Here is an 18579-nt window from a genome sequence, read left to right as displayed (position 1 = left end):
GTGAGATAGATACTGCCATCTCCATCTTACAAGTAAGCGAACTGAGGCACTGAGGGTTTAAGTAAATTGCGCCAAATCAATCATCTAATAAGTGATAGAGCTGGAATTTGAACCCATGCCGTCTGACTCTAGAGTTCACATTCTCAACAACTACACTCTCCAAGGAAAATGACATTAAGGGGGTGGTGTGAAAACAAGGGTCAGTTGAAGACAGTTGAAGTGTCACTGGACAGATAGTGAAATGAGCTTCTCTGCTCATTCACTGAAGGGTGGTGCCCTTGTAATGTGTTTGCCTCCCCTTCTGGGGAAAGGCAGGGGAAAGGACCAAAAAAATATGGCACAGCCCAACCTGAACTTACGGGTTCGAATGTTACCTTTAGCAATAATGATTGAGGAAAGTGAGTCAAGTAACTTGCCCAGGGTCACCACCCTAGCAAGCTTTGAAGCCAAGATTCAACCTACTTCCTCTGACCTCAAGTTCTCCAACTGCAAATAAAGTGCATTTAGAAGGGTTTTCTTCCCAGTTTAAGAACCATATGGGTGTTATGAATGTGGAAAATTGAGGTGAGGGACCTGTAGCATAATTTGTGCTCTTTCTTAACCATGAGCAAACGTCTAGCCGCCCTTTTAGATTAGCTGCAGGAATAGGTTGCCAATTCCAGGGCATTGTGCAACAGTTTATCTTTCTCCATAGCTGAATCATCTTGCCACATTGCATGGGGTACTTGGACAGTGTTTCCAGTTTAGAACCATTCAGCTATTTGTTACTAGATCAGAAAGGACACATGAAACAATACCTTTTCATGTCATCCAAGAAGAGTCCAGAATTTAGGGTATCAGTTGGCCAGTCTATCTCCTGCCCTCTTTCCGCTGCCTATCCCTGAAGGCCCAGGACAAGTCTCATTTCTCCTTATGTTGCCAGTCATCATGATCTCACCTTTCAGTCAACTCCTGTAGCTTCTCCTGTCTATAAACATGTGCAGTTTTATCTTAAAAAAATTTCTGGGCTCCGACGTCCCCTCAAGCTGTTAGACTAACTCCTTCCTTTCACAATCACATTTTTTCAAAGAGGAAGCTACACTTAACTGTGTTGGCTTCACTTCTTAAACCCCCACAATCTGGCTTCCACCCCTAACTCCTGTTTTGTTTTGTTCCATAGGGCACCAATGAATTTCTAATGACAAAAAGGGGTCTTTGACCATTCCTTGTCTTCTTTCTGACATCTTTTTCTCCTCTAAACCCTTACACACAGGCATTTCCAAAAATGATACTCTTCTTCCTAGCTCAGAGGTCTTCACCAGGGTGTGGGGCAGGTTTTGTGACATGATGTGATTTACTTTTTTTTGGAGGCTCACTCTGGTGGCTGCAAAGATAATGGGCTTAAGGCAGCAAGAATGGAAGCAAAGCCCAGGTAGATACTGCAGAAAGTCTAAGTGAGAGATAATAGTATCCAGACTAGAGTGGTGGCAGTACAGAGTGAGAGAAGTGAATGTATTTAAGGCATGTCTTGGACGTAGAACCGATGGAAATTGCTGATGGACTGGATCTGCAGGTGAAGGAAAGGAAGAAACACAAATAACTCCCAGGTTTCTGACTTAGGCAACTGGATAGATGTTGGTATCTTTACTGAGCTGTGAAAGATAGAAAAGGAGTGGAAAGAACTTGGGTGGGGACATTGGGAGCTTGGTTTTGAAAATGCTGTTGGATATGACTATTAGGCATCCCAGTGGAGAAAGCCACATCCCTTGCCTAGCTCAGCCACTCTTATGACTTCAGCTTTCTCCTCTTTATATGAAAAAGTGTGTGTGTGTGTATCACTGCAATTGTTTAACCCATTAATTTCTGAAACACTTTTCAACACTTTTAAAATCAGAATCTATGTCCATTCTGCCCTACTGTCTCAGTTCTTCCTCCCGATTGCCCTCTTCTTATATTGCTACCTCTAGTCTTTTCTTTACCTAGAGTTTACATTTAAGAGTTTTCAGCAACCCTTTTCCATCTTCCTCCCTCTCACCAATATCCAAGTAATAAAGAAGTCCTGTTGAACCTACCGTGTACATTATTTCTCCTTTGTTCCCATTGCCCCCACCCTAGTTTAAAATCATTATCACTTCTTATTTGGACCATTGTGGCACTCTAACTGCCCCTAGCCTTTTAATGACTAATCTTTCCTACACACTGCTGCTATAGAAATCTTTTTTCCTTACTATTTCTGTCTAAATATGTTTTCCCATTTCCCACATAATGTAGTCTATTCTCTTTAGCCTGGTATTCAATGTTCTTCATGATCTGGCCCTTTTAGCTAAACTCGACTAGAAATTTTCCCTTTTGTGTTATTGTTTATGCTGTTCATTCTAGTCAGCATGCCCTCTCCTGGCTCCCATCTTCACCAAGCAAAATCTTGCCCACCTCCTAAGACCCTCTCAAATGCCATCAAAGGTGAATTCTAGTTACCATTTATTAAATGCCAGTTATTTAGTACTTAATGCTTATTTATTAAGTAGACTAAGCGCCCTACATTCATTGTCTGACTCTGCATTGCCTTTGGTTTCTTGTGTATTTGCCCCATCTTCTGTATAAGAATGCAAATTCTGGCTGGGCGCGGTGGCTCACGCTTGTAATCCCAGCACTTTGGGAGGCCGAGGCGGGTGGATCACGAGGTCAGGAGATAGAGACCACTGTGAAACCCTGTCTCTACTAAGAATAAAAAAATTAGCTGGGCGTGGTGGCGGGCGCCTGTAGTCCCAGCTACTTGGAGAGGCTGAGGCAGGAGAATGGCGTGAACCTGGGAGGCGGAGCTTGCAGCCAGCGGAGATCGCGCCACGGCCCTCCAGCCTGGGCGACAGAGCAAGACTCCTCTGTCTCAAAAAAAAAAAAAAAAAAAAAAAAGAATGCAAATTCCTTGAGAGCAGAGATCACATTATAATGTATCTTTGAATCCTCAGCTGTACTGTACACTTAATATCAGATAAATGTTTGATGAATGACTGCAGAGCTTTTTGCTATGGGAAGACATAAATAAAAGAAACATAAGATCTTACATTCTAGTTACAGAGCACATCACCAAAACACCCCCAAGATTTTCAGAATAAGTATTGAAGGGATACAAAATGGAGGGTGAACAAAGTTATATCATAAGACAAAGTCATCCTGGACGAATCAAGTTTATATAATAAAGGGAATGTTCAAAGGCTTCAGTGTCAGGCTGACCTAATTTTGAATTCCTACTTATCTGCTTGTTAAGTATGTGATTTTGAATGGTTGTTTCTCTAAACTGCATCTGTAAAATGGGTGTATTGCAACCTCCTTTATAGGACTGTTGCAAGGATGAAATGAGATAATATATCCAATGTGCATGTCACAATCTTCAATAAATGTTTAAAGTCTGAAAAGCAAGCCAGACTTTAAATACAGTAAGGATATTGGGTTGTCCCAGTGGTGTTAGTACGTCAGTTTAGGTTGCCATGAGAATTGAGAGCCTGAGCACTGGCCAGCTTGTATCAGATCATAGGGGCCTCCAGAAACCTCCAAATGCTGATGGTAATTCTAAAACCGCCTCAGGTAGTCTTAAACTGGACCCTCACACCAAACCTAAAATATTTCCCTAATCTGTGTTTAGCTGCAGAAACAAGAGGAGGTAGGAGGAGAAGAGCTGCAGTTTCCAAACACCACTGCTTGCAACCTTCCTACCACATGAATGTTCAAGGAGTTACATTTGACATCATTGCTTGATTGGAATCTACCAAGCAATTTCCACTGCACCAGCCAGTCTCTTGGGAAAGTGCTATCAGATTTGCCAGAGTAAATTATTGAGATTGTTAACTCTCAGGTGGACATGGATAGTTAATGATGAAAAGAAATGAACTATAAAATTGCATCACAGAATTTACTGTGTAAACTTTTCAAACCATTTGTGCCATTAAATAGCGCCCCCACCAAAAAGAAAAAAAAAAAAAAACCTATCCTTAGGATAAGCAGCTGATGTAGCTGGATGGTGGGGGCTCTAGGTGGCCACATTCTATCTGTGTTTATATGGTTAAATGGATGAAATGGGTGTGTTTGCAGATTGAAACAATTCATAAAGAGTTGAGGCTACTTTTTTTTTTTTTGGTCTTAGCGCTGAAACTAAAAATCGCGGTTATTTTAGTGTTTAGCCCCGGCTCTTCCGTTGCTCAAAGCTCTGGAAACTACATCTCCCAGCATGCTATGAAACTGGTCTGACTTCATCTCAAATGGCCCCGTAGGGCAACAAGGATGGTTAGTTTTGACCCTACTTATTTGTGCCATAAAAAAAATCGATCCTAATTGACAGCTATTTGGACTTTTACATCTGCCAAACCCTTTTTCTTGAACTGTGGTCACTAAATGAGGGGAGTCTGGTCTGGGAAGTCCCATGCATTCCTTCAATAGGATGGGGAGCGGGGATAGTGTCTCCGGCGATCTCAAGAATAGGAGGGAATGTTGACCAGGGAGCACCACTGCGGCCGACCAGAGGAGCAGGAACTGGAACCCTGGCCGAGTCCGAAAAAAGCCAGATCTGGAAGGTGGCTGCGGAACGGTTTTGAGTGGAAGATGGAGGAGCCGGAGGAACCGGCGGACAGTGGGCAGTCGCTGGTCCCGGTTTATATCTATAGTCCCGAGTATGTCAGTATGTGTGACTCCCTGGCCAAGATCCCCAAACGGGTAAGGGAAGTCAGGATGAAAGACCATGGGCTTTTGGGGTGGGGGTGGGGGTGGGGGGTGGGGGTGGGGGTGGGGGCGGGGGCGGGGGCGGTGGACGAAAGAGCGTTAGGAAGCGGAGAGGACACTGGGCTGGGGGAAATCTTCAGAAATTTCGAGTAGCTGTATCAGATACCTAAAGCTGTATCAGAAGGAAGTGTTCTCATATCGTTTCTGAGAGCGCAGCGTGTCTCTGCGGGACGTCCAACGGACAGGTAGGAGTGGGGGAGGGGTACGGGGGAGGGGAGAGGACGCAGTTTCCACTCTTAGGGGACCGCTGAAGTCGTGGGAAAACAAGCTGCAGGGGGAAGGTGTTCCATCACCTGCCTAAGGCCGGGTAGCTTTCACCTTAGTGATTTTGATACTTTGTATCTGTATTGTCTAAAGTGTATTGTAACTGTTAACAGAAGGGAAGCCAGTTGAAACAAAGTTAATCCGTTCCTTTGTTCAGGATGATGAGATTGACGGGGATTTTGCTGAATTAAACTTTTAAGGGACTATTTCTGCTTTTTTTTTTTTTTTTTTACGCTGATGTTTTTAGGCCAGTATGGTACATTCTTTGATTGAAGCGTATGCACTGCATAAGCAAATGAGGTAAGTTGTCTTTCTTGAACATAGCCCTGAAGCTAGGTGTTCGTAGCCTTAATATCCTGCTTCACAGTGGGGCAAGGAAGAGAATGGTCTTTTGAAAAAATTATTTTAGCTTTCTGAGAAAGTATTCACAGTGTTTGTAATCTGCCTGTAATCCCAAGAAAGCTCTTGAAGAATTAAGAAAACTTGGGGGGCCAGGAGCATGGCTCACGCCTGTAATCCCAGCACTTTGAGAGGCCTAGGTGGGTGGATCGCCTGAGGCCAGTAGTTTGAGATCAGCCTGCCCAACATGGCAAAACCCCGTCTCTACTAAAAATACAAAAAAATTAGCCGGGCGTGGTAGTGGGCGCCTGTAATCCCAGCTACTCGGGAGGCTGTGGCAGGAGAATCGCTTGAACCCCGGAGGTGGAGATTGCAGTGAGCCGAGATTGCACCATTGCACTCCAGCCTGGGCAACAAGAGTGAAACTCCGCCTCAAAAAAAAAAAAAAGAAAGAAAGAAAGAAAAAGAAAAGAAAACTTGGGACGGGGGAGTGGAAAGTGCAGGAAGCAGTTAAGGTTCGTTAGAAATACAGCTCAATTGCTTGGTTAAGTATCCCAGGGGTAGGTGCAGTGCATTGTGGAGATTTTAAGTACATTTGGGTATTAAAACCTGTCTGATACAAAAAGGTGTTCAGCTAGGAGGTGTTCCATTTTTCTTTTGATTTTGTTTCATTCTAAGCCAGATTTGAGGGTGTGAGTTCAACCTAAGACTTTTAGACAACCCACCACCAGCACCAAACTTTAATGGGTGAGGCTGGAGACAGGTCAAAACCAAAGAAGGCAGGGCGTGGTGGCTCACACCTGTAATCCTAGTACTTTGGGAGGCTGAGGCTGGCAGATCATGAGGTCAGGACATCAAGACCATCCTGGCTAACACGGTGAAACCCTGTCTCTACTAAAAATACAAAAAATTAGCCTGGCGTGGTGGCAGGCGCCTGTAGTCCCAGCTACTCGGGAGGCTGAGGCAGGAGAATGGTGTGAACCCGAGAGGCCGAGCTTGCAGTGAGCCAAGATTGCGCCACTGCACTCCAGCCTGGGTGACAGAGCGAGATTCCGTCTCACAAAACAAAGAAAAAAAGACCCAAGAAAACTGCTAAGACTGAGCCAGAACTCAAGAGAGAGCTAACTGTTTCTTCCAAAAACATGAACTTGCTGTTTATTGCCATTTCTGTATTTGATGCCGTTATAAGAGCAAATATAACCCTGCCACATATAGGATTACTTATGACAATTTCTGGCCAAATAGGTGAATGCCTATACCAGCTAGTGTGCTATGCTTCATTTATCTCCCAGAAGGTAGTGTAATAATAGGCTTTCAGATTTTATCCTTATTATTAACAAAATCATTTTGTACCTTTTAAAGGGAATTTTTAAGCCTTTTTTGTTTTTTGTTTTTTGACGGAGTCTTGCACTGTCGCGCAGGCTGGAGTGCAGTGGCACGATCTCGGCTCACTGCAACCTCCGCCTCCCAGGTTCAAGCGATTCTCCTGCCTCAGCCTCCCGAGTAGCTGGGACTACAGGCACGTGTCACCACACCCATTTTAAGCCATTTTTTAACCCATATGGTTTGGTTAACATAGTAACTATATGCCTTCCATTAAAGTTATTTAACATTTCAAAAAATTATTTTATGACAAACAAGATATCAAAGCAAAGCAAAACTGTCCAATTTGCTTACTGTTAAATAGGGAGGTTTTCAGTAAGTGTTTTTTAACATTTAGCAAAATAAATGGAAGGGTACTAGAAGAGGGAGCTTTTAGGACTGGGAAATATGGTCCAAGATATTACAAAATTTTTATTTTAACGGGTAGATTTTTCACCTCTGGTGGTATAGATTTGTCTTCTTTAAGAAGAAGCAAGAATTCTTGGGTCTTGGCTATGTATTTCATTTTTGAGGCCAAACCACAGGATTTCTTCCAGCTACCTTGGTGATAGTAGTAGCCTGTATAGTCGTATTAATTCATCATAAACTCATGGCTGTCTTCCCATTCAGCAGACATTTAAAACCACTGCTGCCTCCCTGTGGCCCAGGTCAGGGCTCCTTCAACTTGCATGTGTATATGAATCACCTTAAAATGTATCATCTTGTTTAAAAATCATCATGTTAAAATACAAATTCTGACTCAGGTCTGAGGCAAGTCTGAAGTTCTGCATTTCTAACAAGCACCCAGTGATGCTCCTGGTCTATGGACCACCCTTTAAGTGGCAAGGGCTAGAGAACAGTAGTGGCAGCTGTGGGATCAAGAAGAGGAAATGGGGAATAGGCAGCTAGAGGTTAGATGTGGTAACGCCTCTTATTGGGTTAGCTCCCTTTATTCCCTCACTCACTTCTATTTGTCATTTTTTGTGAGGAGTAGGTTGAGAGGTTCTGAGTGAAGCCCAGTTCCAATCATTTTGCCCCTTCTCACCTCACTCTCAGAGGCAGATAGGAGGGTCCAAGTCTAGAAACATTACATTTTGGGTTGCCCATTTTTTATCTGTTAATAGAATGATAGTTATCCACCAAGCATTTTTGTATGTGTTATCCTTTTATCTTCACATAAGTCCCATAAAGTTCCCCATTTTACAAATAAGAAAACTGAACTACAGAACAGTCAACTTACCTGAGGTTATAGAGCTAGTAAGTACAGAGTTAGGACAGGAACCCAATTCTCTGACTCCAAATCTGACTCCAAATTCAAAATGCATGATAACATAGCTGTCTATTAAAATAAAGATATAGCTGAAAGAATTATATAGCCCAATTAGCAACTGGTTCAAATGAAAATATCCCTGCCTACTAGTTTGTCCTGAAAGTTGTAACTCACAGGGTAAAGTCTGTCTGATACCTGATTATTTGTTTAACTTGAATATAATTACTTTTGTTTACTTACCTATAAACTCAAAGGAAAATCTATCTTCTTGCCACTTATTAATAGAGTCACTACTGTAGATGTGAGGCAGTGAAGACTGCACAGTGCAGTGGAAGAACAGAATGTGTTTATTACTCCAGCCTATTGGAACCAGAAGTTGAGACGTATTTTCTTCTCAGACTGCTGGCTTCTGTTTCTAGCTTCTGGCATACACTGGGTCTGATTCACTGATCTCTCTTTGTTCTCTCTGTTATTATTAGGATAGTTAAGCCTAAAGTGGCCTCCATGGAGGAGATGGCCACCTTCCATACTGATGCTTATCTGCAGCATCTCCAGAAGGTCAGCCAAGAGGGCGATGATGATCATCCGGACTCCATAGAATATGGGCTAGGTAAAGTCATTACCAGGCAGTGATGGGAGATTGACAGCCTAATTTTTTTTATAACTTGTATGATTTTTTAAATATCTTTTCATTAAGAAATCATGTGTTAACTGTCAATCTTAATCTTTTGGTTTAGCCACATATAACTCACTAAACAAGCAAACCATACGAATTGAGCAAAACCACATGATGGGTTAGATGAAAGAAGACCTTTCAGTTACTTATGCTCTACTGGCAGTGCTCAGATCTGGTCTGGCTATATATATGCTGATTTAGCTGTCCTGTGACCTTATATTTTAACTGGAGTACAGATTTATGTTCTGGCTAAGTTTTTGTACCTCACCCCTCATTAAACAGCTGCATTTTTTAAAACTGTAAGTGACCTACAGGAGAGTCTAGAAAAACAGCATGGTTTAGCAGAGGAACATTGAAGTGGGGGGTCAACAGAGCTGGGTCCCAAGCCTGGCTCTGTGTGACCACTGACAAGACACACCACCTCTCAGGCTTGGTTTCTCTATCTGTAGCCTGTGACTGGTTCATCAGGAAGGTTTGTCCTTTCTAGCTCCAACCTTTTAAAAAATTGTATCCCCAACATTGGAGTTGTTTCTGTCTCAGTTGGAGCTGATATTAACACAGTGGCTTTTTAGTAGGTTAGGTTGTTGTCACACCTCAACTTATTCCTCCTCTTTTTCCAGTTCATCTTTTAACCAGCTCTTCTGATTTTTGCCCTAAGGTTATGACTGCCCAGCCACTGAAGGGATATTTGACTATGCAGCAGCTGTAGGAGGGGCTACGATCACAGCTGCCCAATGCCTGATCGACGGAATGTGCAAAGTAGCAATTAACTGGTCTGGAGGGTGGCATCATGCAAAGAAGTAAGAAAATGACCTTTCTGTTTTCTGACTCTTTCCTTGAGTCAGTTTCTCAGTTATGTAAACTCTTATGCTTATTGTATTTACATTTACAGAGAGACGTGTGTGTATGTGGCACTTTACAAGGCATTCTGAAGAAATCCAAGTGAAATAGAAAAAAGATTACCTAATATAGTGGAAAACACACTGCTCAAAGTCAGGACACCTGGGCTCTACACCTAGTTTTTCTAACTTGGCTAGCTGACTTGGACTGATTACCCTCCCTAGGCCTCAGTTTATTCATCAATAAAATGAACAAAGGATACAACTAGACAGTCTCTAAATTCCTTTTCGGCTTTCTAGAAATTCCCCTGTCTTCAAGGGACTTACAGTCTAGAAACCTTAACAAAATTAGAATAGAGAACAACATTAGTTATGGTACCAATGGAATATATGTATGAGCTGAAGAGACTTATCAGTAGAAAGAAATTACTCATGGAAGTCTTGGCAGAAGTGAATTTTAGAGCTAGTTCTTAAAAGAAGTGGCAAACAGATTTTTGAAAAGGTGGAAAATTGACGCTAATAGGTTTAAAACAAAAGGCTGAAGAATCAAGAAGAGGGCTCCTGCTTCTCTAACGAAATTAGCAACCCAGAGGTAGATGTCTCTCAAAGACAAAGGGCTTGTGAAAAGGCTCTTCCTACGTGCTTCTTGGAGTTAGAGGAGAAGTCCTTTGGAGTGTTTTTTTGTTTATTTGTTTGTTTGTTTTTGAGACAGTCTCGCCCTGTCGCTCAGGCTGGAGTGCAGTGGCGCGATCTCAGCTTACTGCAACCTCCACCTTCCCAGTTCAAGTGATTCTCCTGCCTCAGCCTCCTGAGTAGCTGGAATTACAGGCACCTGCCATCATGCCCAGCTAATTTTTGTATTTTTGTAGAGACAGGGTTTCACCATGTTGGCCAGGCTGGTCTTAAACTCCCGACCTCAGGTGATCTGCCTGCCTCAGCCTCCCAAAGTGCTGGGATTACAGGGGTGAGCCACCGTGCCTGGCCACCTTCTAGAGTTTTATGTTAACATGTCAAACTGCAGTAGTCTGTCTGAGAAGGATTGCTGGGCCTTCTTCAGCATTTGGGAGTTTGTTTGATATTTCTGTAGTATTTAGTCCACATTGAAGAAGAAGGATCTTTTAAACTCTGAATTTATCAACCCTCTGTCTGAGAGAAATGAAGCCACTGTGGTAGTAACTGCCAACGCATCATTCACAAATCAATTGTTCATGCAATCAACCGTGACCTTAGGTGCTCTTGAGTCAAGAGAAAACAACACTTTGTTTTTCAGAATAAAACACAGCACAACTTCAGCATATGCAGGTTAAGGTAATAACAGAATTTTTTCCATCAAATTGACAGATTTTGTGGCCAAGGAAGTCCTTGAAAAAGTTTACTGCTAGAATTTACTAGTTAGGCAACAGAGCAAAGGAAACCAATGTTTTAGTAATGAGTCTTACATGGTTTTAAAAACAGAGACAAGCTGCCTTTTGTTAGCTTTTGCTTGCTTGCCTGCTTGCTTTTTTCTTGCTTTTTTTGTTTGTTTGTTTGTTTTTTGTTTTTTAATAAAGACAACGTCTCCCTATGTTGCCCAGGCTGATCTTGAACTCCTGGGCTCAAGGGATCCTCCATCCTCGGCCTCCCAATGTGCTGGCATTACAGGCATGTGCCACCACACCTGGCCTCTTTCTTTCTTTCTTGTTTTGTTTTTTCGAGACAGAGTCTCTCTCTGTCACCAAGGCTGGAGTGCAGTGGTGCAATCATAGCTCACTGCAGTCTCGAACTCCTGGGTTCAAGGGATCCGCCCACCTCAGCCTTCTAGGTAGCTAGGACTACAGGCACGTGCCACCATGCTTGGATAATTTTTGTATTTTTGTAGAGATGAGGTCTTGCTATGTTGCCCAGGCTGGTCTGAAATTCCTGGCCTCAAGTGATCCACCCACCTTGGCCTCCCAAAGTGCTGGCATTACACATGAGAGCCACTGCACCCCGCCTGCCTTTTTTTTTAAGTTCAAAATAAAGACAATGACTGCTAGGAGAAAAAAAATGACCCTCTCCCCTCCCAGGTGCAGAGTGAAAGGAGAAAACTAAGCTTCTCTGAACGAAAGACTTCTAGGTCTTCTTGGGCTTAGCAAGTTGAGAAGAAAAGTAGTGTGGCTTCATAGAAAAGGCTTGCTTCTATGAATCACATCCAGTTTATTCAATTAAATTAACTGCAGAAGGCCTACTAGGGCCTGGGTCATTTTCCAGTGGAGTACTCTGCTTATTATCGTTTTGCTGCCAAAGGAAGTACACTGTCTTGACCCAATCATGACTGCTTCTGGGCTGCACACAGACATGGGGATACCCACATATATCGCCTTAACTGTTTTAGACATCCTTCAGCTGATCCTGCATGGAAACGGACACACCTGTGATAAATATAAATTACAGAGAGTCTCTAGAGATTGCCCCAATTTAGGTCTGAATTCCAGGATGTTCTTGGCATATCTAGAACCTCTCTGTAGATGGACTACAGGCATTTAGGCCACAAACTTACATCTAGCCAGCATTTACCTATTATAATCACAATATTTGCTTAAACTTCCCATTCGCAAATATATATACAGATTCATACGTGCCATTTATTCATTGAACAAGCATTGATTAAGCACATACTATATGTCAAATGTATGTTTATCATCACCAATAAGCAGAGATATAGAAATTGAAGCAAGATATATTGTTTCCCCTACCAAGTTTGAAAAAGATTCTTTATTTCAAAATATCTAGGTGGTGGAAGGATTACAGTGAAATTAGTACAACCTCTTTTGAAAACTTTGGAAGTGTTAAGAATGGGAAAAAATGTTCATACCAGTTGGCCCAGTAACAATATTCTTGGCAATCTATTCTAAGGAAATAAACCAATTCTACCTGCAAGAAATTTATATCTTAGGAGTAAGACAGCAAATAATTGCATTTGAAAGCTAAAAAAGGATGATTCTCAAAGAGTATTCTACAAAAGAAGAGTAACGAAGGACTAATACTATTAGATATTAAGCATCCAAAACTACAATAATGAAAACACTGGTACAAAATTAGATAGGTTATAGTACACCCCCCCCAACAAAGAGACCAATTATGTAGAATTTAATCTATTACAAAGGATGCATTGCAAGTGAATGGGAGTTGAAAGGTTTGTTGAGCAAATGAATGGTATTGTGACAGCTTGTACCATTATACCCTCATCTACTGTAATAAATTAAAATGAGTGACAGCTAGATTGAAGAGTTAAATATTTAAAAAAGCAAATTTTAAAAACTAGAGTGAATGGATATTTATCAAGTTTCTAAAGGGGAAGAATTTTCTAAGCTTAGAAAGTAATTTTTTAAAATCACGAAGGAAAAGATCAAACCTGACTGTATAAAATTTTAAAACCGAAATAACTTAAAAGTTTTTTTGGCTATTTTTAAAATCTAAACACAGACTGAAAAAGCCTATGTATCATAAATATGACAAAGTGTAATAGGCTTGTATTATCTAACCCGCTCCTACAATATAATGTATAAGAAGAAATCTGCACAAAGAACATGAATAGACAATTTACAAAGGAGTTTAAGGACAACTGGAAAACATCGGAAAATGTTCATCACTACTAATCAAAGAAATGCAAATTAAAACCATTAGGTAAGCCTCTTTTTTTTGAGACAGAATCTCAGCTCTGTCGTCCAGGCTGGAGTGCAATGGCGTGATCTCGGCTCACTGCAACCCCGCCTCCCGGATTCAAGCGATTCTCCTGCCTCAGCCTCTTGAGTAGCTGGGATTACAGGCGTGTGCCACCATGCCCGGTTAATTTTTGTATTTTTAGTACAGACGGGGTTTCACCGTGTTGGTCAGGCTGGTCTCGAACTCCTGACCTCATGATCTGCCTGCCTCGGCCTCCCAAAGTACTGGGATTACAGGCATGAGCCACCACTTTTTAAGCCTAAATTTAGCAGAATTGAAAAAGACGACACTCAGTTTCCTAGTGAGTGTGGTTTGGAAGAAAGCATTTTGGTAGCCAATGTGTATTAATGCCCTTTGATCGGGTAATCTTACTTCTGGGAATGTGGCCTAAATTTTTTTTTTAAATATGGGAAACAAACTATTTTCATGAAGGTATTTATCAGTGTTATTTATAAAATTTTAAAAACTAAAATAACATGAATGCCTAGCAATAAAGGAATAGTGAATCTACTCCCTAGAATATTATGCTATTGTTTTACTGTTTTTCTTCTGTGCAAAAGCTTTTTGTTTTTATTTATTTATTTATTATTTACTTATGAGACAGGGTCTTGCTCTGTCGCCCAGGCTGGAGTGCAGTTGCACAGTCTCGGCTCACTGCAACCTCTGCTCCCCAAAGGTCAAGCAATCCTCCCACATCAGCCTCCTGAGTAGCTGGGACTACAGGCACATACCACCACACCTGGCTTTTTTTGTAGAGATGGGGTCTTGCCATGTTGTCCAGGCTGGTCTCTAACTCCTGGGCTCAAGCAGTCAGCCCACTTTGCCCTCCCAAAGTGCTGGGATTACAGTTGTGTGCCACCGTGCCCAGCCTTATGCTATTATTTTAAATAATGATTATAAGGATTATAGGGAACTTCAGATAAATACTTTATGTGTGTCAATAAAAAAGCAGATCTTGGCTGGGCGCAGTGGCTCATGCCCGTAATCCAAGCACTTTGGGAGGCCGAGGCAGGTGGATCACCTGAGGTCAGGAGTTCAAGGCCAGCCTGGCCAACATGGTGAAACCTTGTCTCTACTAAAAATACAAAAATTAGCCGGGCGTGGTGGCAGGCACCTGCAATCCCAGCTACTCGGGAGGCTGAGGCAGGAGAATTGCTTGAACCCAGGAGGCAGAGTTTGCGGAGAGCCGAGATCGTGCCACTGCACACCAGCCTGGGTGACAGAGTGAGACTGTGTCTCAGAAAAAAAAGAAAAAAAGCAGGTCTTAAAAATGTATGCACATTGTAATCACAGCTTTGTAAAACATATGAAGAAAAAAAGACTGGTGGGAATGATAACAGTGGTTATCTTAGAATAACAATAATATAGTGGCAGAATTATTTTTTCTCCCAAATATTATTTTTTATTTTTTAATTTAATTTTCTATTTACAACTTTTTATTTTTTTTTTATTTCAATAGGCTTTTGGAGAACAGGTGGCGTTTGGTTACATGAGTAAGTTATTTAGTAATGATTTCTGAGCTTTTGGTGCACCCATCAACCGAGCAGTGTACACTGTACCCATTGTGTAGTCTTTTGTCCCTTACCACCCCTCATCCTTTCCCCCGAGTCCCCAAAGTCTAATGTGTTGTTCTTACGCCTTTGTGTCCTTATAGCTCATCTTCCACATGAGTGAGAACATACGACGTTTGGTTTTCCATGCCTGAGTTACTTCATTTAGAATAATAGTCTCCAATTCCATCCAGGTTGCTGTGAATGCCATTATCTCATCCTTTTTATGGCTGAGTAGTATTCCATGGTGTATATATACCACATTTTCTTCATCCACTTGTTGATTGATGGGCATTTGGGCTCGTTCCATATTTTTGCATTTCCAAATTATGCTGCTATAAACATGCGTGTGCAAGTATCTTTTTCGTATAATGACTTTTTTCTGGGTGGATACCTAGTAGTGGGATTGCTAGATCAAATGGTAGATCTACTTTTAGTTCTTTAAGGAGTTTCCACACTGTTTTCCATAGTGATTGTACTAGTTTACAGTCTCACCAGCAGTGTAAAAGTGTTCCCTTTTCACCACATCCATAACAACATCTATTATTTTTTGATTTTTTGATTATGGCCATTCTTGCAGGAGTGAGGTAGTATCACCTTGTGGCTTTGATTTGCATTTTTCTGATCACTAGTGATGTTGAGCATTTTTTCATATGTTTGTTGGCCATTTGTATATCTTCTTTTGAGAATTGTCTATTCATGTCCTTAACCCACTTTTTAATGGGATTGTTTGCTTTTTTCTTGCTGGTTTGTTTGAGTTCTTTGTAATTCTGGATATTGGTCCTTTGTCAGATGTATAGATTGTGAAGATTTTCTCCCACTCTGTGGGTTGTTTGTTAACTCTGCTGATTATTTCTTTTGCTGTGCAGAAGCATTTTAGCTTAATTATGTTTCATCTATTTATCTTTGTTTTTGTTGTATTTGCTTTTGGGTCTTTGGTCATGAATTCTTTGCCTAAGCCAATGTCTAGAAGGGTTTTTCCAATGTTATCTTCTAGAATTTTTATAGTTTCAGGTCTTAGATTTAAGTCTTTGATCCATCTCGAGTTGATTTTTTGATAAGGTGAGAGATGGGGATCCAGTTTCATTCTTCTACATGTGGCTTGCCAATTATCCCAGCACCATTTGTTGAATAGGATGTCCTTTCCCCACTTTATGTTTTTGTTTGCTTTGTCAAAGATGAGTTGGCTGTATGCATTTGGCTTTATTTCCGGCCTCTCTATTCTGTTCCATTGGTCTATGTGCTATTTTTATACCAGTATCATGCTGTTTTGGTGACTATGGCCTTATAGTTTGTAGTCGGGTAATGTGATGCCTCCAGATTTGTTCTTTTTGCTTAGTCTTAGCTTTGGCTATGTGGGCTCTTTTTTGGTTCCATATGAATTTTAGGATTGTCTTTTCTATTTCTGTGAAGAATGATGGTAGTATTTTGATGGGAATTGCACTGAATTTGTAGATTGCTTTCGGCAGTATGGTCATTTTCACAATATTGATTCTACCCATCCCTGAGCATGGAATGTGTTTTCATTTGTTTGTGTTGTCTCTGATTTCTTTCAGCAGTGTTTTGTAGTTTTCCTTGTAAAAGTCTTTCATGTCCTTGGTTAGGTATATTTTTAAGTATTTTATTTTTTCTGCAGCTATTGTGAAAGGGGTTGAGTTCTTGATTTGATTATCAGCTTTGTTGCTGTTGGTGCATAGCACAGCTACTGATTTGCATACATTAATTTTGTATCCTAAAACTTTGCTGAATTCATTTACCAGTTCTAGGAGCTATTTGGATGAGTCTTCAGGGTTTTCAAGGTATATGATCATATCATCAACAAAGAGCGACAGTTTGACTTCCTCTTTACCGATTTGGATGTTCTTTATTTCTTTCTCTTGTCTGATTGCTCTGACTAGGACTTCCAGTACTATGTTGAATAGAAGTGGTGAAAGTGGGCATCCTTTTCTTCTTCCAGTTCTTGGGGGGAATGCTTTCAACTTTTCCCCATTCAGGATAATGTTGGCCGTGGGTTTGTTGTAGATTTTTTTTTTTTTTTTGAGACGGAGTCTCGCTCTGTCACCCTGGCTGGAGTGCGGTGGCGCGATCTCGGCTCACTGCTAGCTCCGCCTCCCGGGTTCACGCCATTCTCCTGCCTCAGCCTCTCCGAGTAGCTGGGACTACAGGCGCCCGCCACCACGCCCGGCTAATTTTTTGTATTTTTAGTAGAGACGGGGTTTCACCGTGTTAGCCAGGATGGTCTCAATCTCCTGACCTCGTGATCCACCCGCCTTGGGCTCCCAAATTGCTGGGATTACAGGCGTGAGCCACTGCACCCAGCCTGGGTAGAATGTTCTGTAAATATCTGTTAAGTCCATTTGTTCGAGGGTATAGTTTAAGTCCATTGCTTCTTTGTTGACTTTCTGTCTGGATGACCTGTCTAGTGCTGTCAGTGGAGTATTACAGTCCCTCACTATAATTGTGTTGCTGTCTATCTCATTTCTTAGGTCTAATAGTAATTGTTTTATAAATTTGGGAGCTCCAGTGTTAGGTGCATATATATTTAGAATTGTGATATTTTCCTGTTGGACTCGTCCTTTTATCATTATATAATGTCCCTCTTTGTCTTTTCTAACTGCTGATGCTTTAAAGTTTGTTTTGTCTGATATAAGAATAGCTGCTCCTGCTTGTTTTTGGTGTCCATTTGCATGGAATATCTTTTTCTGCCCCTTTACCTTCAGTTTATGTAAGTCCTTATGTGTTAGGTGAGTCTCCTGAAGATAGCAGAAACTCGGTTGGTGAATTCTTATCCATTCTGCCATTCTATATCTTTTAAGTGGAGCATTTAGCCTACATTCAGCGTTAGTATTGAGATTGAGGTACTATTCTATTCATCATGCTAGTTGTTGCCTGAATATCTTGGTTTTTATAAATTGTATTGTTGTTATATAGGTCCTGTGAGATTTATGCTTTAAGGAGGTTCTATTTCAGTTTATTTTGAGGATTTGTTTCAATATTTAGTGCTTATTTTTAGCAATTCTTGTAGTGCTGGCTTTGTAGTGGCAAATTCTCTCAGCATTTTTTGTCTGGAAAAGACCGTATCTTTCCTTCATTTATGAAGCTTAGTTTCCAGTGGATACAAAATTCTTGGTTGATAATTGTTTTGTTTAAGGAGGCTAAAAATAGGACCCCAATCCCTTCCAGCTTGTAAGGTTTCTGCTGAGAAATCTGCTGTTAATCTGATAGGTTTTCCTTTATAGGTTACCTGATGCTTTTGCCTCACAGCTCTTAAGATTCTTTCCGTCGTCTTGACTTTAGGTAACTGATGACTATGTGCCTAGGTGATGATCATTTTGCAATGAATTTCCCAGGTATTCTTTGAGCTTCTTGTATTTGGATGCCGAGCTCTCTGGCAAGGCTGGGGAAGTTCCTTAATTATCCCTTCAAATATGTTTTCCAAACTTTTAGATTTATCTTCTTCGTTGGGAGCACAAATTATTCTTAGGTTTGGACATTTAACGTAGTCCCAAACTTCTTGGAGGCTTTGTTCATTTGTTAAAATTCTTTTCTCTTTGTGTTTGACAGATTGGGTTAATTCAAAAGCCTTGTCTTTGAGCTCTGAAGTTCTTTCTTCTGTTTGTTCAATTCTATTGCTGAGACTTTCCAGTGCATTTTGCATTTCTCTAAGTGTGTCCTTAATTTCCAGAAGTTGTGATTGTTTTTTATTTATGCTCTCCATTTCACCGAATAATTTTCCTTTCATATCCTTTATCATGTTTTTGATTTCTTTAAGTTGGACTTCACCTTTCTCTGGTGGCTCCTTGATTAGCTTAATGATTGACCTTCTGAATTCTTTTTCTGGCAATT

At 41.1% G+C, this 18579-nt stretch overlaps 1 protein-coding gene across 2 annotated transcripts in view; it reads left to right on the top strand.

Moving 5' to 3' along the window:
* Positions 1–4230: 4230 nt before the first annotated feature.
* HDAC8 (histone deacetylase 8) overlaps positions 4231–18579 on the top strand; it is a 241477-nt gene continuing 227128 nt past the window's right edge. The window contains exons 1-5 of one of the 2 annotated variants that reach the window (XM_030807077.1): positions 4231–4683; positions 5261–5313; positions 8464–8594; positions 9319–9460; positions 9553–9767. In XM_030807077.1, the coding sequence (XP_030662937.1) occupies positions 4459–4683; positions 5261–5313; positions 8464–8594; positions 9319–9460; positions 9553–9592 (591 nt within the window). In that variant the 5' untranslated portion in view covers positions 4231–4458 and the 3' untranslated portion in view covers positions 9593–9767. Of the gene's footprint in view, positions 4684–5260; positions 5314–8463; positions 8595–9318; positions 9461–9552; positions 9768–18579 lie in introns of those variants that run through there. The other variant, XM_030807076.1, reaches the window with a different exon arrangement.

The sequence above is a fragment of the Nomascus leucogenys genome, chromosome X (assembly GCF_006542625.1).
Source record: "Nomascus leucogenys isolate Asia chromosome X, Asia_NLE_v1, whole genome shotgun sequence".
Taxonomy (NCBI): domain Eukaryota; kingdom Metazoa; phylum Chordata; class Mammalia; order Primates; family Hylobatidae; genus Nomascus; species Nomascus leucogenys.
Note: the sequence above shows the minus strand (reverse complement) of the source record. Positions and strands in the feature narration are given on the sequence as shown.